This window comes from Petaurus breviceps, unplaced genomic scaffold, assembly GCF_028583685.1.
Source record: "Petaurus breviceps papuanus isolate PSGF00001 unplaced genomic scaffold, PetGlider_PUasm1.0 76, whole genome shotgun sequence".
NCBI lineage: Eukaryota > Metazoa > Chordata > Mammalia > Diprotodontia > Petauridae > Petaurus > Petaurus breviceps.
Window position 1 is genome coordinate 22,670,933 of NW_027186473.1, and position 25,286 is coordinate 22,696,218.

Below are 25,286 nucleotides of genomic sequence, written 5' to 3' on the forward strand. Positions count from 1 at the left end.
TTAACTTCACTCTAAGTGAGTACCTGAAAAGGCCTTAGTATAAAAGAGCCAGTCTCCCAGTGTAAAAAAGATAAAAGAAAGTGAATTTTGGGGCAGCTAGGTGGCACAGTGAATACAGTACCAGTCCTAGAGTCAGGAGGACCTGAGTTCTCAGACACTTAACACTAAAACTTGTAAATCATTCTATGAAAGAAAACAGACAGAAAACACACAAAAAAGAAGAAAAAGTATTCAGCCTCTACCAGTTCTTTCTCTGGAGATAGACAGCACCTTTCATCACAAGTCTTACAGAATTATCTTGGATCACTGTATTGCTGAGAATAGATAAATTATTCATAATAGATCATCATACAGTACTGCTGTTACTGTGTACAATGTTCTCCTGATTCTGCTTATTTCACTTTTCATCTCTTCATGTAAGCCTTTCAAAGTTTTTTTTTTCCCTGAGAGATTCTTGCTCATCATTTCTTAAAGCATAATAGTATTCCATCACAATCATATACAACTTGTTCTGCCATTTCCCAACTGATGGACATTCCTTCAATTTCCAATTCTTCACCACCAATAAAAGAGTTGCTGTAAATATTTTTATACATATAGGTCCTTTTCCTTTTTGTAATTTCTTTTGGATACAGACATAATAGTGATATTCTTGTTCAAAAGGTATAATAGCCCTTTGGACATATTTCCAGATTGCTCTCCAGAATGACTGAATCAGTATACAACTTCACCAATAGTACAGTAGGGTTTTAATTTTCCCACATCCCCTCCAACATTTGTCATTTTTCCTTTCCTTTCATATTAGCCAGTCTGACAAGTGTGAGGTAATAGTTCAGAGTTGTTTTAATTTACATCTCTGTCATCAATAGCGATTTAAAGCATTTTTATGTGCCTATAAATAGCTTTAATTTCTTCTTCTGAAAACTGCTTGTTCATATCCTTTGACCATTTATCAGTTGGGGAATGACTTGTATTCTTAAAAATTTGACTCATTTCTCTATATATAGTAGAAATGAGGCTTTTATTGGAGAAAGTCACCATAAATTTAATTTCTATATTATCAGATGAAGAGTTCCACATTTTATTCCTATATTCTATTAGCTTTAATTATTTTCATATTCAATCTTAGCAATCATTTTAATCCAATATGGAATTTAAAACAAAATAAAGAGAGGCCAGACACTTGTTCAGTAGTCTAACATATTTCCACAAAGTCTAATTCAGTTGTGAAGCATTTCTGATGAAGTACAGAGAAGCTTAGCCATTCTTGTCTAGAGATGTTATAAGAGATACAACTTGGCTCCAGGATCTTCTTGGTCTACAAAATGATCTTTGGAGATTAAGCAAATGTTAGTGTTCACTAACAATTTGCATTCAATTTAATCATGGGCTGGCATGTGTTTCTCAGATTTGAACCTAAACTCCAAGGACAATCCAACACTTGAACTTGATTCCAGAAGGCCAGGGATGTGACAACACTTTCTTGGCCACTTTTTATCTCTCTTAATAGTCAATAAATAGTCAACAAACTTATGCAGCTAATTGGCATAGTGTATAGAGTGCCAGGCCTGGAGTCAGGAGGAACTAAATTCAAATTCAACCTTGGATACATACTAGCTGTGTGAACTTGGGCAGGCATACTTAACATCTTTGCCTCAGTTCCTCATTTGTAAAATGAGCTGGAGAAGGAAACGGTAAACCACTCTAGTATCTTTGCCAAGAAAACCCCAAATAATGTCACAGAGAGTCAGACATGACTGGAACAACTCAACAACGACAAAAACAACAATTAACAAATTTTCTTTTTTGGGGGGGAGGGGAGAAGGCAGTACAATTGGGGTTAAGTAACTTGCTTAAGGTCACACAGCTGGTAAGTATTAAGTATCTGAGGGCAAATTTGAACTCAGGTCCTTCTGACTTCAGGACTGGTGCTCTATTCACTCAAAATTTCTGCTAATGAGATTAAGTAGAATTTGGGAGATTGTTCTCCTGTAATTTACAATAGGTAAATCAGTCTACCAATAAGACATTTCCTGAGATAATCATCCTTTGAACATGTATAGTTTTGCACTACAGTTAAATTTGATAGTAGTAGTGTTGATGCTAAGAAATTCCTTTCTAACTTACTTTATAACACATATGTAATTTTCAAATGACTGATGATATCAGTTTTAAATTTTGTGATGTTAATACTTCTCAAGTGATTGAGAAGATATAGAAAATTATGAAATCTTGCTTGTTCAAATTTCATAGAATAAAAGACAAGATTTTTATACATATACTACTTTATAAGTTAATAATGAAGCCGTCATCAGGAGTTTTTGCACATGAGAAAAATTTAATTAAGTATGCGTGTGTGTGTGTGTGTGTGTGTGTGTGTGTTGGGGAGTAGGGGTGTTCTGGTGCAGATGTAAGAAGAAGAGAAGCTGGTGCAGGATAGATGAACTTTAATACTAAACCATGTTGGTGGCAGTCCAGGGCAGAGCAGGGACTGGGTGAAAAAGGGCCTCAGGAATAAGAATTAGCAAGAATTGCATTGATTTTAGAATACTGTTAAAAAGCTACATTTGCCTCATATTAATTATGGCTCTAATTGGGAGTTGCCTATCTCCTTTAAGTAATAATAATAATAATTAATGCCAACTCTGCATTTTGTTTGTTTCCCAATCATTTTTTTGGAAAAAAAAAATGATACACAATGCTTTTAAAATTTGACCATCTCCAACATATATTCTCTGCATATGTGTATTAGGTCTGGCATTTTGTTTTAGACTTCCCCTTCGTACATGCTATTTCCAAGTCACACATTTTCATCAGGAAATTGAGCACTAGAATTCACTTATAGTGATTTTATTGTCATAAAGCATAAAGTACAATAATAACACTGGCAATTTTTTTCTCATATTTTTGTATATCTTTATTTTCTTCACCCTAAACTTATCCATAAATGTTCTTGGGATGTTATGATTTAGTTGGGTCTCATATCAATTGTTTGGCAAACTTACTTTCCCCTCTACTTTTCCTGACTTTTTCCTAGCAATACTCTTCATCGTATCATTTAGGACATATATAATCAGAAAAATAGTTAGCCTGATCATTTATTAAGAGTGAGGGATAAGCAATGGATAGCCTGAGTGCTGTCCTGGTATTCAATGTTAACAAACCTAAAGGAAATCTTTAGTATATTGGATAAGTATTTTATGGAGGGTTTATGGGGGGGGTATGGAAAAAATTACAGAAAATAAAGAGGTATAGATGGATTGTAATCTCTGTCACTGGAAGAAATATCTAAATAAGTGAGACCAAAGTTCATTGAATTTTTGAGGTAGTATCTAGGGGATAGTACTAATAGATTGGTGGCAGAAGGGAACTGAATTTTTGTTAATTTTGGATTTTTAAATATCCATATATTATGAAACAATGTTCTAACTACAAGCTTACCAAATGCATGAGAAATAAATCTCCAAAATCAAGGGAACATAAAATTTCTCATCCACATATTCTAATTAATGTACTCAATCCTTCATTCAAACTTTATTACTTTCTGCCAGTCTGAAGCATTGCACTTTCCTCTATTTTGCTTCTGCTATTACCCGTGCCTGAGTTATTCTTCCTCCCCCTAACACTTCTTGAATTCCTAGCCATTTGCTATAAAGCTCAACACAAAAGGTACCTCTTTCAATAAAATTTTCTTTGGTGCAATGAATAGCCGAACTCCTTTTCCAGTCACACATGATATTTTCTTTTATATCTCTAATGAACTAGTTGCTTGCAGTTATGTGTGTTTGTGTTTAACACATATATTATGCTTTAAGTTCCATGAGAACAGAGACAGCTAAAGAAAACTTTGAATTTCCTAAGATTTTGCTCTGCACATAGCTGATACTTAATAAATGTTTATTTGATGGATGAACAAATGAATGAAAAAGTCATCAAATTGTCAACAAATGTTGTGAAATTATCAGCAAGCCTGTGCAGCATGATAGGCTTCAAGTTAGCCCTCTCTGCCAACCACCTTCTCCCCCCCAACTCCCCACCCTCCCCAAAATAAGAGTAGCATACAATGAATTTAGTCTATAACCATCTAGCATTATCGCTATGCTATTTCATATTTTGGAACTATCACTCAACTATCATAGCTTTTATTACTGAGAGTATGGGGGAAACAATCAATGAAATTCTAGTTGGCCTTATTAACAGAATCATCTAATGAACTGACATCAGCACACTGGCCAACTTTAAAGACTGAAGTAGCCCCTTTTCCCTTATCAGTAGGTTTCAGTGCAGCTAGAGGGTAATAACAGAGGGATAAGCAGATCTGCAGGCTATAAAAAAGCATAAACATCCTTATGTCATGGCAGGATGTCAACCACACTCAATCTATCCCTGCTTGATAGCACTGGAATGTTGAAACCATTTGACTTCATGAGCTGAAAAGGGGGGAAAACACTCATCACCCAGAGCAAAGTGTTATGTATGCCCTGGGGCATAAAACTGAAGCATGTGTAATTTGAAGTGGTTTGTTATTTGTTCTTGTTTTTTTATTTGGACTAGGAATGGTATAGTATCAGTCCTCATTCACATGATTTTCTGAACGGATCAAATCCTCTCCGATAAAAATGCTTATATTTTTCCAAGTACTCATCTGATTTTTATAATTCAGTCACCACTTCTTACTTTGTGTTGTTTGAAGTACATTTGCTTAAAAAAATTTTTTTGGCTCCAAAAACAGAGATAGTTTGACACATGGGTTAAATAGAGGGTTTTTTATAACAATAGCAGACAAAGAAAAACAAAACAAAGAAAATGTCCTTTGTTTTATCTATCTAACACAAAGGAACAAGATATAGGATACAAGACGTGTTTTCCCTCTTTAACTCCATACAAACATCATTTCTTCATAAGACCTTCATTTATACTGACATGTAAAAAAAAAAATAGACGGTCTGTGATAAAGGTTGAAGATATAGACTGTTGAAATTTGCCTGGTGGAATGAAATTTCTGCCTGTTCCAGAAGAAAAATTAATATTTATTGATAGTGTTTTAAGGGCAGTGCTTGGAAAATATTCTAAGTGCCAAAATAAATATTTTCTTTCTTTTTTTCTTATTTTCCTTAAGGAGGTTAAAATAGATTATATCTAAGATCCTTTCCAACATTAAATCTATGATGCAATGAGAAAGCTTTTCTGTCTACTTTTCCAAATTTCATTTCCCATTCTTCCTAGGCCCTAAATTTATCTTATATCTTAGTCACGAAGCTTAAAGTATGATTAGTTGGAACATTTATGCATTGGTGTAAATGCCTTTTTTGTGAAAGTTTAAATGATGGCATCATATCAAATGATCGTATATCTAGAGCTGTAAGGCACCTCAGAAATTCTCTTAAACTAAAGTATAGAGTAAGAAATAAGGAAGGGATGTACTTTCTAAAGGAAGGAGGCAATAACATTGGTGGGAAGAGTAAAGAAAGGAAAGGCTGGAAAGCTAAGATTCTTTCTAAAATGTTAGTCATTAGTTCATGGGTGGGAAGGGAGAGGTTCTATTGCTCTTTTGGGTCCTATGGGAAAATATTCAAATCCTAGTGTAGCTGGCATATAAATCAATACCTCCTGGAGGTTATACATATACATATATATACATATACACACATACATATACATACACGTGTGTATGTGTGTATGCATGTATATGTGTATGCATGCATATATATAAACACGTGTATATATAACCACATATCCATATATTTCTGGATACATATTCAAATATTAATGCTGCTGGTATATAAATGTATATATATACATACATATTATATAGCATAGCATGATTGTGTTTGTGTGTATATGCATGCATATACATTTATGCATGTGTATGTATCTGAACTTATATTTTGTAATAGGTATACCCTTGGGGATGCAGTTAAAGGGACTCATATGCCACCACCACTACCACCACACACACACACACACACACACACACACACACACACACTTTAAAGTAGGCACTGATTTCTCTTATGTCTATGATAACCTTTTAAATCAGTTGAACCAAAACTCTATAAATATAAAAAAGAACAATTCCTATCCCTCAAGTTCTATCATCTATGATGATTACTCTCTGAGCTTTGCAGGAACATTTCACCTTACCTTTGTTAAAGAAGGCCACAAGATGTGATTGATCTCATGATCTTTTTAGGCAAACCTTTCTCTGGTATCTGGGATGGGCCTCTTCCTCCCGTTTTTTGACTTTCAGTCTTTACTACAGGGCTTTATGGGAACTTAAATAGGAGTTGTCATTCCCCTTCCCCCTTCATGATCATCTGAGAATGATGGCATTAGCTGCTGAAACAGTTGTATTAGCAGATTAATGGAGAAAGAAAAAGTTTTATCTACACTGAGGGAAACCACAAACAGACATTACCAAAAGAAACAACCTACTTGGCATTGTTCAGACTGTACTAAAAAATGCAAAATATAAGATAGCTAATAATTAGCTTCTTCTCACAAAGAAGCTATTTGCAAATGTCTCAACAATCTTTTAGTATTACTCTCTCAACTGACTGCAATCTTTCTGTTTTGCTATTTTGGTGAGTGAAAATTTCCAAGAGACAAACTTTCTTGGTAAATTATAATTGATTTTATTAAGTAAAGCTAGAAAAAATCATTTGTTCCTCTCAGTGAGCAAAGAGACCTAACCTGTGGAACCTTCAATACCTAACAAAAACTTTGGAAAAGGGGACATACCTGAGGGTGGAAATCAACTGGTTGGTTAACAAGTAATAAGAGAGGTGGCCTTATTCTTGTGAAGATCTGGGGGACATGACCCTGATTACTCAATCTTGGTCAAAGAGACATATTTATATCCATATCAGCCTATCTAGGGTAATCTAGACAAAAGTAGGGATCCACTTCCACTCAGACCTGTCTGACTAAAACACAATAGGCCTGAATTCACTAGTTCACCTACATTAGAATTTCTTTACCTTTTGATAAGATCTATCCAAGTTTTCCAGGTTGAGTAAATTTTGCCCAAGATTTCATCTCATTATCAGCTTTGCACTTCAAAGGCTCTCTGAACAGCCTATTGGGGTTGATTTTTTGAAGGAGAAAATAGGGGAAAACCTTAGTCCTAATTCAATAATAAATACATATACACATACACATATATATACACATACACATACCTATACCTATACATATACATATGCACATCATATACTATATATATTTATATACACACACATATACAATAATATATATATACACATTAATATAAGAGAGAAATAATCATTTATCTCATTATTAATTAGTGCTCTCTGCCTCTGTTTTTCTCTTTGTTCTCTATGTCAGTCTGTCTCTATGTCTCTCTCCATCTCTTACAAAAAGATTTTATTTTATTTTCCATCCTTGATTCATGCTTGCAATGTGTACCTTTTTCCTTCTTTTCCATTCCCATTCCCCAAACCCTTTAGAATAGAAATGTTCTTTAGGTATCTGAGGTAGGAATAAAATTCAATCACTGAGGAGCCTATTTCCACCATTAGGAGACAGGCAAGTCTAAAACAATGAACCCAGGGCAAACTTCAGGTGTAAATAAAGGACATGGCTGCCACCCCATGTGGTCTCAGTATGAAAGTACCAGGCAAGCTTATGTATTAGGCAAATACTAGTATAAAAAGCAAGTACTGCATCCCTTCCTGAATATCTGACATTCCCTTAGATAATACATCATTATCACAGTCTTTTAAAGAACTTTTTCTTGTTAATTGAAAGTAACATTCATTTATATTTCACATAAAAATGAAAAAGCACCATAAAATGGCAGCATAGCTTTCAAAAACAGCTTCTTGACATTAAAAAAAAGGTTTAATAACAAAAAAATGTTCATAATTCAGAATGAAAAGTAAATGGATTATACAATGAAGAGTGATCTACAGCAAACAGAAGGAGGAAATAGAGAATACATTTTCAACAATGCACCATTTTAATAATAAATGAATCTTCCAACCAGAGGCAAAAAAAAGGAGAAGAAGCAGGCAACAGAGCTTTGATGAGGAGTATAGTAAAGAATGAGTGAAAGAAAAAAAAAAACAATCAGGATAGCATAGAAATCTCCTCAAAAAAAAAAATTTAGTGGAAAATGGAACTGCTACATCTACTGAGATGAAGCCCTACAAACTTCATGAAAAACATGAGCTCCTAAGAGTTACAGAGCCTGGAAAGTTAAATATTCAAATTGCCTAATGGCTTATTATTTTAAAGATATTTTCCATATTTTAAAATCCTTTTTATTTCCATTACCAGTTTCTATTCATTTGATCCATTCAAATGAATATGTTAAATATTATTATTATTATATTAAATTAACAAAACATTTAAATATGACAATATGCTGCTTCCACTCTGTAAGCAGCATTGTGAGTAAAGTGCCAGCCGCGGAGTCGGGAGAACCTGAGTTAGTTCCAGCCTCATACACTTAACACACACACACACACACACACAAATAGGGGTATAAGCTTGGGCAAGTTACTTAACCCCAATTGCCCTCCAAAAGGAAAAAAAAAAGAAAAACACTTGGAACCTTCAACTTGGTAAATGGCTGAAGAGAAAAGTGGAGAGTGGAGAAACAATAGACTTCTAGAAAATATAAATGAAATATATGACAAAATTTTTGTTGTAAATTTGCTGAGCACCATGTGCTCAAGCATAGCCTCAAGTTTCCTTAAAAATGCACCTTTAGTTATATTATGATGGAGGGAATTGTGAATTTTCCTCACATGTGTTGTCTGGTCCTGGCTACTGGAAACAAAGATATTCCATTTTTCACTGAGATGTTTGCAATACATTTTCTATATTTATACTTCTTACTCTTTATAAAAATGATTGTGGATCTTTGTAACAACATTTTAAATAAGGGATAATTTAATGCTTTTTTCGTAAATAATTTTAATTTTAATTTCTTTTAACTTTTAAATATGCATTCGTGTTTATTCTTGACTACATTTTGTCTATATATATTTATTAATATAGATATCTATATTCACAAATATAGATATGCATCCATATATTGATGGACATATATAACCTTGTTTCTTCTGTACAAATGTAACTTTCCTGTAAGTACAGATAAGAAAATAATTATATCCCAACCACCTAGTAGTGCCATACACATATAGGTATTCTTTAATTTATTGAACATTGCTTCTTTTGATGTTAAGATACTCTAAACAGTATCTAGTTGCTCCAATAACTGTGAAGAGCACATTAAATTATATTCCTTAAATTCACAGCTTTTATGATACAATATTTCATTACTTTCATATATCACATTTCTTTTAGCCAGTTTTCAATCTAAAGCAACCTATTTTGTTTCTAGGTTTTTTGTACACACACACACAATGTTGCCAATTTGGGGGGCCATATATAGGACTTTCTTCTGCCCCCATCCCCACCCCCTGCATTAATATAATTCCTTGTGGTATTCCTAGCAATGGGATCTTGTGATCAAAGAGTATCAACACATTATATTTTTTTCTTTCTTTTTCATAGTTCCAGATTATATCTCTGAATTGTTGGATCATTTCACAACTCACCAGAAGTGCCATAGTCCTTCTCAAGTTTCTCCCCACCCCTCTATTAACATTATTTTTTATGTTTACCAATTTACTAGATATGAGGTAAAATTTCATAGTTTTAATTTTCATTTCACTTATTGTTGATATTTATATTTCTGTTAATGACTAGTAATTCTTTTTCCAAAAATTTTTCCTCCCCTTTGATCATATATATGGAGAAATATTTCTTACTTCAGCATATTTTTGTTAATCCCTATATTTCTTGGATGATATGCCAATATCGGGGGGTTGGGGAGGAACACAAAGATGTTCCAAATCACTTTGCTTTCTTATACCTATCTGATTACTACTCAATATCCTTTGTGCGATACTCAGTCAGGCCATGCCTTCTATCCTTAGTTATCACTCAAAGTTTTGTCCTGCACCCTAGTTTTACATATTATATTATAGATTTTCACAATTAAGTAGCATCATGGTGAACATAAAAATGCTGGGCTTGGGGGCAGGGAGAGCAGGGTTCCAATCTAATTTCTTATATTTAGTAGCAGGCTGACTCTACTGTCAGTAAGTTATTTAAATTCTCTCACCCTGTTTTCTTATCTGTATGATGGATATAATAATAGCACCTACCTCAAGGAGTTGACATGAGGATCAAATGAGGTAATACTTGACCTCTCTGCAGCCTTTGGCATGGTTGATCACTCTCTCCTCCTTGATATTCTCCTTTCTCTGTGTTTTTGTTTTCCCAGAACACCACACTCTCTCCTGGTTTCCTTACTTCTTATCTGACTGTTCTTTCTGTGTCCTTTGCTGGATCCTTCTTCAGATCACACCCTCAACCATAGATGCTGAGCAAACCACTCCATATCTCATTTCTAGGTATATTCTCTGATTCTCCATCATTCCCACAATGCTCGCACTCTTCAACATTGCCTTGTGACTTGCTTGGCTTCCTTGGCTTGTCCTCCCTCCTTAGATTATAAAATCCTTGAGGTCAGGGACTGTCTTTCTTATCTCTAGTTGTATCCCTAGTTCTTAGCACAATGCCTAGCACATAAGTATTCAATTGAACTTGGAAACATTCCCACTCAGAGATCTGTCCTAAGTCCTCCTTTCTTTTCTATCTATACTACTTCACCTGGCGATCTCATCAGCTGCCAGAGGTAATGATGATTCTCAGATCCACATGTTCTGCCCTGACCTTTCTTCTGACCTCTAATCTTACATCTCTAACTGCCTTTCAGACATATTGAAGTGGATGTCCATTTGACACCTTAAACTAAACAAGTCAGAAACATAACTAATTATCTTTTCCCTTAAACCGTCTTCCTCTCTCACCTTACCTATCACTACAGAGGGAAATAGCATTCTCTCAGTCCCTTAGTCTCACAACCAAGAAATTTAGCTCCATTCATCACTCTTTCATCATACCATCCTGCCCCCTATATCCAAGCTGTTGCCAATACCTATCAATTTCACCTATGCAACATCTCTTATACACCCCCCCCTTATCTCCACTAACACTCTTAGTTCAGGTCTTCATCCCCTTATGCCTGGATTATTGCAATAGTGGGGTGGTGGATCTGCCTGCCTCAATTCACTTCCCATTCCAATCCGTCCCCTAATCAGCCACCAAAGTGATTTCCTTAAAACACATTTCTGACCTTGTCACTCCCTTTCTCAAACTCTGTTTCTGGGATCCAATTAAAAAATGTTCCATTTGCCATTCAAAGACCTATATAACTTAGCTCCCTCCTACCTTCCCAGCCTACTTACACCTTACACACCAACAGAAACTCTTTGATCCACTGACATTAGCTTCCTGTTTGAACAAACCACTCCATATCTGAGTTCTAGGTATATTCTCTGATTCTCCATCATTCCCAGAATGCCCTCACTCTTCTACATTGCCTTGTGACTTGCTTGGCTTCCTTGGCTTGTCCTCCCTCCTTAGACTATATATCCTTTAGGCCAGGGACTGTCTTTCTTATCCCTAGTTGCATCCCTGGTTCTTAGCACAATGCTTGGCACATAAGTGAATTGAATTGAAATTGGAAACATTACCATTTAGGTTTAAAGCACTATTCCACTGGAAAATTTTATGAACACCATATGCTGATAAAGAAAAGTGCCAAAGGAGTAACACAATGGAGCAAATAGAATAACACCTCAGTAATTAGAAGCAGGTATTATAGAAGAAAGTTAATGTGATAAGATCAAGACTTCTTGATGGGAGATCTGTAGCATAATCACAGCAAATTGTTGGGAAATAAAGATCTCTAACTGGTTGGTAGGCCAAAGGCAAGGGATATGACCACTTGTTAAGCTGGCCTGTGTAAGGTGTCAGTGAGGTAAGCTTCAAAAAAGGACATGATTTAAAATATTAATGGAGATAATGAAACACTGATAATTTCTTAGAGATGTGGGAATCATAAGGAACAATATCCAGAAATGTTACACAGACGTATGAGTCATGGAGGTGGACCTTGATGCAGATAATAAAACACAAATTACTTGATTAAAACTCAATCTCAGGTAATATCATAAATCAGAGAGACTGTACAGATCTCAGGGTAGGGGGTGGAGGGGCTGGTTCCTCTCTGAGAGGAGAAAGTATTTTTACTAAAATGCAAGTCTTATCCATTTCTAACCAGTACATAAAACTGTTAATTAGTTAAGCCTTCAAGGGGATTTCTGGAAGGCAGGAAACTTGTTGTGGTTTATTCTCCTATTTTTTTTTTTCTTTTTTGGTGTGGCAGTCCTAATACCAGAGATTTCTACTTGGGCTGATCCTAACACAATATGAAAAGCAAGAAGTAGGGATGGGTTAGTGAGTCAAGAGAAGACTAAGATATACATAACTCCTAATGCAATGTTCTTTTTACCATATTACACACCAAAAAAGTTGAAAAAAACAAACAGACATTTTGTTGTCATTTTATGAGTTGAAAGTTGATGATTAGAAGGCAGGAAGATGAAGGTTTAAATTTTGCCTTAGAGACATATTTGTGATATGGTACTAAGCAAATCACTTAACCTTTTTTTTTCAAGGTTCAGTTGTTTTGTCCATAAAATAAGGATAATAATATGTATAGTTCTTACTTCAAAAGGGCTTTCATTAGGATTAAGTGAAATAATGTCAGTAAAGTGCTTTGTAGTTTTAAAGCCCTCCATGAAAGTTAAATTGTAGACAGATTGCATTGAAAGAACAATGATATTAGAATATGAGGATGTAAGTCTAAATACCATTTGCCTCTCTTGTGTGACACTAGAAAATCGAATTAATATGTCTAGATTTCAGTTTGTTTTTTTTCTGTGAAATGAACTAGACGTCCATTGAGATCCCTTCAATTTATAAATCTATGCTCCCTATGACTATAAAAATGACTATCTGGAAGAACCTGGGAGACAATATGGTAATACTAACAGAGTCTTATTTATTTTGTCAATGGAGTTTTCTTGTTGGTGAATCAGGGAGAAGCTCTAGGTATATTATAGTATTATACTATAGTAGTATATTTTCATTCTAGCAAAGCATTTGACACAGTCTCACAATATCTTTGTTGACAAGATGAGAAGAATATGGATTGGCTAAATGAATCATAAAGTAGATTCATTACTCATCGAATGACTGGATCCATAGTTAATTGATTAATAGATTGCTTCCAACTTGGAGGGAAGTTTTCAGCAGCATTTTTAAGGAGTCTTTATCTCTTTTCTGTTGTCTGTCTCTCTTCGTTTCTCTCTGTCTCTATCTCTATATAAATGCATACATATATGTGTGTATGTACAAATATACATAAATATCTATAAAATTATACATATATGCATATTATAGTATGTCTGTAGAACATAACCAAGGTATATACATAGATGCACTTGAAATTATATATCTATTAATATTACACACATGTGTATAAAATTATACATATGTGTGCAAGTATATGCATATACACATATATATTATAGATATATTAATGAAGACACAGGTGCTACCTTTAACCAAATCTGTTTATTTCATTCAGTGTTAGCTCTTGCATATTCACTCTCTGTATCCATTCCTGGAACTATCTTCCTCCTCATTTCTACATCATGGCTTCCTTGAAGTTTCAGCTGAATTTCATGCTCTACAAGGAGACTTTTATTCATTCATTCATTCATTCATTTAGGTTTTTTTTTTTATCTTAATGCCTTTACTCTGAGATTCTCTACAATCATCCTGTATATATAGTCATTGCATGTACTTGTTTATATTGAGTCACCTCCATCAGACTGTGAATCCTTGAGAGCAGGACCTGGTGTGTGTGTGTGTGTGTGTGTGTGTGTGTGTGTGTGTGTGTGTGTGTGTGTGTGTGTGTGTGTGTGTGTGTGTGTGTAGGTGTTTGGGGTTGGTATTTTTTATCCACATAGCTTAGAAGAGAATACTCTCTTAATACACACTTGTTATTTTTCCTGTTCACTTAAAACTATCACATTTTTATTAAGGGCTTTCTATGTACTATCTGTACTCAACTCTAAGGAAGACTGAAAAAAAATAAGGCTAATACATTAAAAAAAATTATCACCTCACAAGGGAAGTAAGAAATTTATAGGAAAAAATATCATAACATGGCAAATCCCATATAAGTAATATAGAATGCTTAGTCAGTTCTGTTTGTTAAGAAATGGGGAATCCAGGGAAAGTTTCATGGACGAGAAAACATCAAAGGTTGGGTAGGATTTAATTAGTCAGAGAGGAGATAGAGACGATAAGAAATGGAGAGGAATAACTGATATATTCAATGATAGAAACATGAGGTATAAATTTCTAAAAAGGCTGAATTGATGGAACAAATCTAACAAGATAGAATTTATTAGAAATAAATATTATTATTACATTTAAAATGTTTCTTTCTTTTTTTATTTAAATCACCTGCCTATTTAATATGAGGAAATAAAAGCTAAACAATAGTTTATGTGAAACAGATTTTTAGGGACTGAGTTTACTGCACTTTCAATAATGGCCAACAATATAATCTTGTTGAGAAAATTAAAACTAATGAATGTAATTATAAATTGAATTAATCAAAAAATTATATTGTGGTTAAGGTAGGTAATAGACCATCTATATATTTATCCTACCATTTCTGGAGTCTTATGTTCACTTTGGGGTGCCATATAATGATAATAGCTAGAATTTATACAGCACTGTAACTTTGAAAATCACTTTAGAAATATCCCATTTATCTTATTTGATCTTCATAGTAACCCTTGCAGTAAGGAGCTATTATTATCTTAATTTTATAGATAAGAAAATTGAAGCAAAGGTTAGATAACTTTTCCAAGTTCAAAAAACTACTAAGTGTCTAAGGTCAGATTTGAACTTAGGTCTTTAGGTCCAACACTCTTTGCACTAAATGCCTATCTCCTTTTTAAGACCGTTAAACTATTCTTCCTTAATAGGCGAGAAATTGGGAAAACGTAAATCCTCAAAAACATGTGACATTGTTGCTTTGTTTGGAAAAGAAAAAAAAATGAAGGAAGGCTATCATAAATACCTCAAATCAGAAGAATTTTTATGGGAAAATAAATAGACTCACTGTAGGTTCAAGGTATAACCTTGACCATGTCACATTTGGGAAGCTAGATGCAAATAGTTTTCATATGAAGAAATTATTAACAATGAGCTGTACATAAAAGGAAGGGATTTCATGTGGCAGTAAGATCCATCTCTAGAAAAATTCAAGTTAAAGTCAGTTAAAAGGCCAGTTGGCTATTTGTCAAGAACATAGTAAATGGGATTTCTGAATCAGCTTTTAATGATTTCATTCAGCTTTAAGTCTGTACTATTTTGGTAACCTCAAACTTAATTTAAAAATTAGTTTTATGGTGACAAGTATTTTGGTTTTATTCCTCTCCAGGCTGCACTACAGACTTCTGCCACTAAATCATATTGCTTCATCCTGAAGCTTGACTCTAGCCCATCACACTTTGGAAGTGTATTTTGTCCCTAAGTCCTCATCCTCTGATGAGATGCTTTCTCCTCAAACCTCCAATTAAGGGAGGACCAAGGCCAGTGAAGTTTCATTCCTCTCTAGGGTGCACTCAGGACTTCCTTTACCTGGGTCTAGTCAGGTACCCACCCACACCATTCACTTCATTTTATGCATTGCTTTTACCCAAGAGAATGTAAACTGCTAGAGGACCTGTCTTTCTTTCTACTTATAAATGTATTCCCAGCACTTAGCACAATATTTGACATTTAGAAAGTATTCAATAAATACTAAATGACTGACTGTTTGACTCTTTTATTATATTTCATACTTTTCTGTCGTTTTAGTCTAATTCAATATTGAATTCAGATCTAGTCATACCCAGAGTGAAGATCTTGTGTTTACCATTCTCTTTTCTGTACAAATAACTGTACAAAGGACTAATTTGATAAATTTTTATTGTCTTAGTCTTTTCCAGTCCTATAGGATCCAATTCTTAATCAGGACATTTTTTTCTGATCTAACAAATACCAATAACATTTGAAAATATCTTTAAAATCACATTACTTAAGTTATGGAATTTTAGAACCAGTAAGTATATTAGGAATCATCTAGTTCAAAGCAGTGATTGTGCAGATAGGGAAACTGAGAACCAGAGGGATAAAATGACTTGATTATGGCCATATTGTAATAGATAGTTGTAGAAAAGTAACTAAAACTCATCTCATTACTCATTGCCCAGTACTGTCCCATTATATTCATATCAGATTTTTAATGTTATATGTTTAAAGAAAAAAGAACTAAAAATAGTATGTATAACTGTTTCCTTGTTTTGAAATATAATTTGATTTGTTAATAACTTTGAGGCTATTATAAGCAGTAAAATTACACTGTGGGTAAATATTTTTAGATACTATAAAATGAGTGTCACTGCCAGGCAAAGGATGTTTCCCCCCTGTTAACCCAAGTTGTTCATTTAGAGTAAAGCTTTTAGTAAGTCAATGAAAAGATTTAAAAACAGTCAGCATTCTTTTTGTCACCTGGGTGACTTTCATTCCAAAATAGATAGCTATTTCCTCATGAGACTGCTAAAGAATTCTTCCCTAATACCTTTTTTTCTTTTCAACCTTTGTCTGGTGATAGAGCTGGAATTTTCAGTAAGGTCACAGCAAACAGAACTTGCTTGTATAGAAATTGCAGAACTAGCATACCCTGTGTACTCAAAAGGGGGTCAACACATTATCTGAATGCCTAGGTCACTAAAGACAATAATTTGAATATATTTCTGTTTATTTTAAGTGATGTTTTTAGATACCATAGCTATATAAAATACAAATGTTTCTCAGCAGATAGTATCAATGATTTTCTTATTCTTGTATGCAAAAATAGTGAAACATGAGAAAGCACAGACACATATACACAGAGATGGTATTATAAAATGGAAAGAAACTCATTTGTAAGAAATAAAATACAGCTAAGTTCACTATCATAAACAAATAATATATATATGTGTATATACATACATGTGGGTACATGTGTACATATGCGATTATATGTAATATTATGTCATCATGTTGCATGGTGTCACATTGTATTATCTTGTATTATATCACATTACATTTTATTATGTTACATTGTCATTTTAAGAATATCGTATTTTATATTAATCATATTATAGATTATATTGTATTGTACAGTATTTCAAGTTAGGAAGACTTGAGTTCAAAAACTCCTCCCTCAGACATTTACAAGCTGTGAACCTAATAAATCTCTTGACTTCTTAGATTCAATTTCCTCATCTGGAAAATGGGAATAATAATAGCACTTATCTCATAGAGTTGTTGTAAGGTTCAAATGAGATAACATGTAAAACAAGTTTTAAATACTTTAAAGCTCTTAATGGAAACAAGCTATAAAAATATTATACTTTCCATAACAATAAAAGCTCAGCACATAAAAATTCAAAAACATAAATTTAAGAAAACATTTTATAAGGGGGAAAAAGAAGGGAAATGCAAATTTAAATATATGGATGAATTAATATTTTTAAAGCACTTTGTGATTCTTAAAGCACTATTTAAATGCTGGTATAGTTATTATTATTAAGCATAGTTATCCAGAGAAATAAAATTTATATAATTTAAAGTGTCTTAAACATGTTGACCACAATCTTCATGCCTATCCATGCTTTGCAATTCTTGTCCAGGTCCTACCATAACCACTCTTAAAAAAAAATAAAAAACTTTACCTTCAACTGAGGTAATATTTGTAAAGCACTTACATGAGTAGTGACACATAGAAAGCACTATATAATTGCAGGATATTTTTGTTTTAGTAAAAAGCTAAAATTAAGTAAATGAGATCTTATATTCTCAATATCTTTCAGTTAAGTGTGAAATTATAAAGATGTATTCAATTGTTCAGTATTGCTTTGGAAAAATCTACTTACTCTCTCCTTCCTTTAAGTGTAGATGATTCATTTAAAAATTTTGTATAGATAAGAAAACAGACTAGACTTATAGTTATTGATGCTCTCTTTCTTACTCCTTTCCGGCATCAATAATGTTTGGCGACTTTTTCCCCTTCTACACCTTTGATCTCTTTTTCTCCTTCAGATACATTGCATATCCATAATCAATCCACACACCATGGGGTCATGTCCATCACTGATCTCCTTTATATAGACTTTGTCTTATTTGACTGCTTTTCTCATTTTTTTATCTTTAGTGTCATTTTTAACAACCTAAGCACATCCAGAACTCTAATGTCAGGGAACAAGAGTGGTGGCTCCATTTCTCTTGATGGTGCAATAGTTGGTATAATGTTTTTTTTTTTCAACCATCAATTTTTCTTCTGTTTGCAGTTATCCTTCCATTTTCATCCTTGAATGCCCTTGATTAGATATCTTGTCAAACATTCATTAATCTGGTTTTACCCTCCACTGCTTCTCTCTACTGGATGACAGGACAGTACTCTTAATAATCTATCATTTTTTTTGTAGAAGTTTACAAAGGAAATTATATTTTTACTGGGTATTGTCTTTAACAGACATCTTTGTCTGGCAAATAAATCAACTGTTTGTTGCCTGAGGAGAGTTATAGGGACTTTTTGCCTCACTGCTTTTGCCATTAATTTATATTAGTTGATCTTCTGAATGTCATGATTATTATTCTCAAAAAAAGTTATAATGAGAAAGTAATAATAAGAAAATACCAATGATATGAAGGCAAAATCAGAAATCTAATAAAGGATAGATTATAATAAAATAAAATGAAAATAGAGAAAGAAACATTTACTTAAATTTAAGAGAAAATGCTCTAAATTAGAGATAGAAGCAGTACATTATACCTATATAGCTGCTCTAGTCAGAGACTTATATCCTAAATAATAGTATAGTTATCTACATGAGTATAACTATTTTTGTGCTGAACAATGGGGTCCTTTCTGTTATCATTCACTCTGTTCTCCATCTCACTTTCCTCTCCCCACATTTTACCCTTTATAGCAACATTACCTCCTGCACATCATGTCATCACCACTTGAAGTCACAAAGAAACTGCTATTAGAGCGGCCTGGGTCTGTCTCTGTCTCTGTTTCTCTCTGTCTCTGTCTCTCTCTCTTCCTCCCTTCCTCCCCCCGACCCCCCGCTCTGTCCTTCCATCTCCCCCTCCCTTTCATTACATCAATAAATAGTTCTTTCGACTAAGGAGAGCTTTTCTTACTGAAACATTAAGAAATGCTATTAATGGTCAAGATGGCAGAGTAAAACCAGGACCTCCCCGCTGCTCCAGCTTCCACCTTCCCCAATCCATGGAAAGAGGGCACTCTAAACAAACTTTGGAGCTGCAGAACCCACAAAATGATACAGAGAAGCTAACCTCCCACTGAGGACAGCCCGGCAGGCTGGCAGGAATTGGCCAGCACAGCGCTCCAGGAGCAGAGCCCAGCCCCACGCTGAGCCAGGAAGAAACAAGTTTACTATTGTGGAAAGGCAATCAAGATAACCCAGGATCTGGCAGCTCCTACACTTAGGGATTGAAGGGCCTGGACTATGATATTCCCGAGGTCAAAGGATCTGGGATTAAAACCAAGACTCACCTACTCAGCAAAACTGAGTATCATGTTTCAGGGGAAAATATGGTCATTTAATGGAATAGAGGACTTTCAAGCATTCTGGCTGAAAAAACCAGAGATGAATAGAAAATTTGACAGTCAGATACAAGAAGCAAGAGAAGCATGAGAAGGTAAACAGGGAAAAGAAATCATAAAGAACTTATCAGAATTGAACTATCAACATTCCAACATGGAAAAACAATAATTGTAACTTATGAAACTTTTCTCAGTAGTTGAAGGGAATAGAAATATATATGTCTATATATGAGGGTATATGGGCATATGAATACATATAGGAATGTGTGTATATATGTTTACAGGTATACATAGATAGAGGGCACAGGACCAATTTACCAGGAAGGGATGATACTTAAAAGGTGAAATTAAGAGGTGAGAGAGGAATATAATGAGAGGAGATGGGGTGAGACAGAATGGGGTAAACAATCTCATATAGAAGAGGCAAGGGAAAATGGTTACAATGGAAGAGAAGTATAGGAAGGCAAAAGGGAATAGGTCAACCTTATTCCCATTGAATTTGGCCTGAGGAGGGAATGACCATACACACTAAATAGGGTATCTCACCTTCCAGGAGACTGGGGGGGAGGGGATGAGGGGGGGAAGGTGGAAGGGAGGGCAGGCTGGGGGAGAGGGAAGTTGGAAGCACCCACTTTTGAAAAGTGATGGGATCAAAGTAGAGAATAGAACAAGTGGGAGGTGGGATAGGGGGGAGGGAAATATAGTTAGTCTTTTACAATATTTCTACGATGTTATTGTTTTGCATTAGCCACACATGAACTGCTTATCTTCCAGTAAGTGTGGGTTTCAAGGGAGGAAGGGAATGAATCTGGAATTCAAAGTTTTAAAATCAAATACTCAAATATATATATATATAAACACACACACACACACACACACACACACACATATATATATATACTATTATTAATATTATTTTACATTTAATTGGGAAATAAGATATACAGGCACTGGGGCATGGAGATCCACTGGAAAAGTAGAAAGGGGTATGGGAGAAAATATGGGAGAGAGTAGATTGGAGGAGGGGATATCCTGTGGGACTGCTATTTTGGGGTGGTGGGTAGTAGAAAAACGGGGAGAAAACTTGTAACTCAAGATCTGGCAGAAATGAATAGTGTAAATCAGAAGTTAATAAAGAATTTGAAAAAAAATGCTATTAATGCTGCAGCTTAGTTGCATTACTGATTAACCGACTGAATTCTTTATCACTTTGTAATATGTACTTCTGTCCCCACTTGAGGTATGAAGAAAGAATGAGATAGGACACAAGAGATTATGTCAAGATCTACTTTGCTAAATAATTCAAATTTGTACTTACTGTTGTCCAACTGACCTGCTGACCTAGATCTGTGAAATATAATGTAACAATGGAAGAAGCTGCAATGCTTTGAATATTAACGTAATCCTTCAGAAAGGGTCCACCTAAAATTAAAAAAAAATTAAGCAAATTAATCAATTAAATGTAATAAAATATGAAAGATAAATAACCTGGCTTAGTAGATAAGGAATCAGATTTAGAGTCAAGAAGTCGAGGGTTCAAGTATTGCCACTGACAATGTATGACTTTGTGCCCCTTGAAAAAAGCCATTGAACTTCTCTCAGTTTCCAGCAGTTTTCTAAGACTACAGGTTGCAGAATAAGCACTAGCAGAGAGAATTTCCTCCTTGGGAGTTCTGATTTTCTTTCTTTTCTTTATTTCTTTTACTGTCTCCAATTCCATTGACAGGGAGCTCCTGATGAGTATTTTACCTCTACCAGTATGGGTGGTAAGCTGCTCTACAAATTCCCTATGCCAAAGGAAACCACAGGTCCTATCCAAAAATATGCATACATATTTACATATATACATACACACATACCTACACAGAGACATATGCGTGTCTATATATGTGTACTCATTTAAGTAGGATTCTCTTTTGATAACTAATAGTGGAAAGTAAAGATGAAATTTTTTGATTTGTGAGGTGCACTTAAAATGATAACATGCTTAAAAACTCACAAAGAAATTTGCTGAATTTGGAATCAAGACTTGGGTTCAAAAGCAATCTCTACTACTTACTATTTTTGTGACATCAGACAAAGCAAAAATGGGCCTTTGAAATATAGATAGATAGATAGATAAATAGATAGCCAGAGATATGTACCTATATACATATATGTATTTATATGTATATATGCATATATATGTATATGTGAGTGCACATGTGTTTTCTTCCATAAAATTAAGGGACTAGATTAGATTAACTCTGATGTCCCTTTCAGCTCTAAATTTATGTCTATTAGAGCAGCTAGGTGGCGCAGTGAGTAAGAGTGCTGGCCCCGGAGTCGGGAGGACCTGGGATCTGTTCCAGCCTCAGATACTTAACACCCACACAAAAAAGAACCAGCCATGTAACCTTGAGCAAGTTACTTAACGCCAATTTCTTTAAAATAAATAAATAAATAAATGAATTTATGTCGATGTCCCATAATTTTATAATTCACATGTTGATTGTTATAATTTAGGAATATTCTGCATTAACTCTCCCATAAGTAAATTACTCCTGCAAAGCAACATACTTTGGGATTTTCACTCTCCATGATTATACTGTATAATATACTTAGAAGTTACAAGTGCACTTTGATATTAACTTCTACCTCTAATATTTGTCCTCACACATTGAAGAGTTAGACTAGGATTCCAGAAACTTTCAAAGTCCCTATCAGTATTAAAACAGTTCTATTTCTACAATTACAAAGTAAATATTTTCAAAAAAAGGAATCTACTTTGATTCTTCATTGTATCTGTGAGCTCATCAATACGGATACACATTTTCATTCTCCCTAAACTCTAGAAGTTCTTTATTAGTTCTTGGATCAAACATGAAATTCTCTATTTGTGAAGCTCTCTTCCTACCTTTTATAGTCTTCTGGCACTTTACTCACCCCCATACACTCTACAATTTAGCAACATTGACCTTCTTACTATTCATTCAAGGTCAAACTCCATTTCCTGATTCTGCCTTTGTCTTTGAACTGGTTGTACCCCAAACCTGAACTCTCTCCTTCCCACCTGCCTACCCTTGCCTACTGACTTCACTGGCTTCCTTCAAGGTATATACCAAATCCCACTTTAAGCAGATGAACTTTCTCAGTCCCCTAGTTGTTAATGCCTTCCTCTTTGAGATTACCTTTAGTCTAATCTGTATGTGTTTTGTATGTAGCTAGATATTTTCATATTGCCTCCTCTATTTTACTCTAAACTTCTTTAATACAAGGATGGGGGGGTTCTTTTTTTAATTCCAGCATTTGACAAAGTGCCTGATATTTATTAAGTACATAATTCTTTGTTGAATGACTGATGAATTGATGAATCTCTCCTAGTCATTCTATAAATTATCTGAAGATAGCTTCCTTTAGGTCTTTTAATTTTTGGAGAGTTTCAAAGGTAAATTCAATTTAATAAACATTTAGTATCTACTATATGCTAAGTCCCCTTTCCTTAGGGAACATTCAATGTACGAGTAAGGTAAGAGGATAATGACACAAATGAGATTATAGATGTAATAAATGTAAACAATTTGTCCATCTTCCAAAGTGAAGTTCTGTATTTAGATAAATCACAGGTCCAGAATCAAAACACCCAACCCAATGAATAATGTTTCTTGTAACTTTCATTAGCTAACAATTAATGATATACATCTATTTTAAAAAACCTAGTTTTATTTTGCTCAAATTGTTTAATAGTTCAATTCAACCTCTTGAGTTTGCAAAATTATTGCAATGTTAGAAGTTACTTAGAAATCACTTGTCATTGAATTGGAAATATAGAGAGATCTTATTCACTGTTATGTACATATATATGTATATGTATATATATATACATATATATATATATATATATCCTCTCTTTCTGATTCATATTGGACCTGAGAAATGGGACAAACTTTAGTCTTTATTTATGAAAATGACAATAAGTAGACATTTTATGAATGCAAATAGATGCTTTTCAAAACTGAAAGGCAGATATGTTCTGCTGATAATTATAGTTCTGTGAAAGGACTAAAAAAAAGGAAAAACCTGAAAAGAGTTGTGGATAGGGTTTGAAGGTAGTAATTTAACCAATTTATTCAGAATGGCAGGGAAAATTCACATGGCAAGAATAATCAGTGTGTATTTTTAATACTTGCTCTTTAGGTGTTTTAGTGAAAAAACATTTTCTAGTTCTTAGTACAAAACCTCTTTTTAATTCATCATTATTCATAATAATTTAAAGATGAGAGAACTGAAACAGACCCCAGACACATCTAGTTAAACTCCTTTTGCAGATGAGGAAGCAGTGGTCCAGAGAAGAGAAGCTGAATTATTTAATGTCTTACAAAGAATGGTTATAGAGATTAAAAAAAAACAACTCTTGGAAACTTGTGAGTGTAGTAGAATAGCAGTGAAATAACCTCATAGGAACATAGTAAGGACAAGTTGAACACTCGTTTTGATTAAACTTATACTGAAATTACCACTGCTGCAGCAGTTCTCCCTGAGTACTTCCATAGAGAATCTGCATGGTGATGAAAGATAAAATGAAGGTGTGGTTTATGCTTTCATATGGCAGATAAGTGCAACTTAAAGGCCCTACTGTGGTCATAGGGTTGAGGATATGTGAGCTTAATAGTTTTATTTTTACAGTATTCCTGAAGGAGCAGTAGACTGAAAAAGAATACTTCATTCTTGTCCTTACCTTTACCATTTTTTTGTTTGTTTTTAAACAAATGTGATTGCTGGAAAGTTGAACACACAGCAAAATTCAATTAATTAACCATTTATGAAGCTTCTCCAAAATAGTTATCTTCAATTAACTTGTATTCTACTAATTAACCTCAGTCTCAACTTCATTATCTATTAAATAAGATATCTGTCTTAATTGCTGGACCATTTTTTGGATTATTCTAATCATAAACTGAGAATGGAGATATGTAACATTCTGTAAATAAAAGTCCTTAAAATCAACAAGAATTCTTCCTTATATTTTTATTTATACTAATGATTTTTGAGAAAATCCATGTTATATTTAGTGACAAACTCCAGTTTTTAAGGATAGCTTGAAATTTTCAGAGATTTAAACTTTTTTTTTAGAAAGGATACAATATTATTACTAAATAAATATTACCAAAGCATGTTGTTAGTTAGGAAGCTTCTCATCCTGTCACCTCTGGTTTTGGCAGTGAAAAAATCAGAGGAGATTAGTAATATCAAAGGAAACAAGAACAATAACCATGACTTTAAGATGTTACTCAAGATGATGGAACATTTTTGATCAGTACTTACCACGTTCCAGCTGAAGGCCAATACGGGAAGGGTACCACTGGGGACCTATTTATTATTAAAAAAATATTCAGCTTTCTTCAGTTGTATGAATATAATATCATAATTAGTTGTACTTTATGATTCCAGATATATATCTGAAAATGATGCTATAAAACTTTGGTCATATTCATATTTCTCATTGCAGTGGAATAGTTTAAAAATCGTTATTTTCTTGAAAATGAATAAAAAGTTTTAATTATTTAATAACTGGTAGCTACTATTATTATGTCATGAGTATTTTCATGTTATA

At 33.9% G+C, this 25,286-nt stretch overlaps 1 protein-coding gene across 8 annotated transcripts in view; it reads right to left on the minus strand.

Annotated features, from left to right (window-relative positions):
- Positions 1-25,286, minus strand: part of TECRL (trans-2,3-enoyl-CoA reductase like) — a 161,260-nt gene that overhangs the window by 50,012 nt on the left and 85,962 nt on the right. For 4 of the 8 annotated variants that reach the window (XM_069105310.1, XM_069105311.1, XM_069105312.1 and 1 more), the window contains exons 3-4: positions 24,998-25,042; positions 21,012-21,115 (exon numbers count right to left, since the gene is read on the minus strand). The exons of 1 other annotated variant lie outside the window; for it this stretch is intronic. In XM_069105310.1, coding sequence (XP_068961411.1) covers positions 21,012-21,115; positions 24,998-25,042 — 149 coding nt within the window. The remainder of the gene's footprint in view (positions 1-21,011; positions 21,116-24,997; positions 25,043-25,286) is intronic. 3 more of the 8 variants (XM_069105307.1, XM_069105309.1, XM_069105308.1) reach the window with 3 other exon arrangements.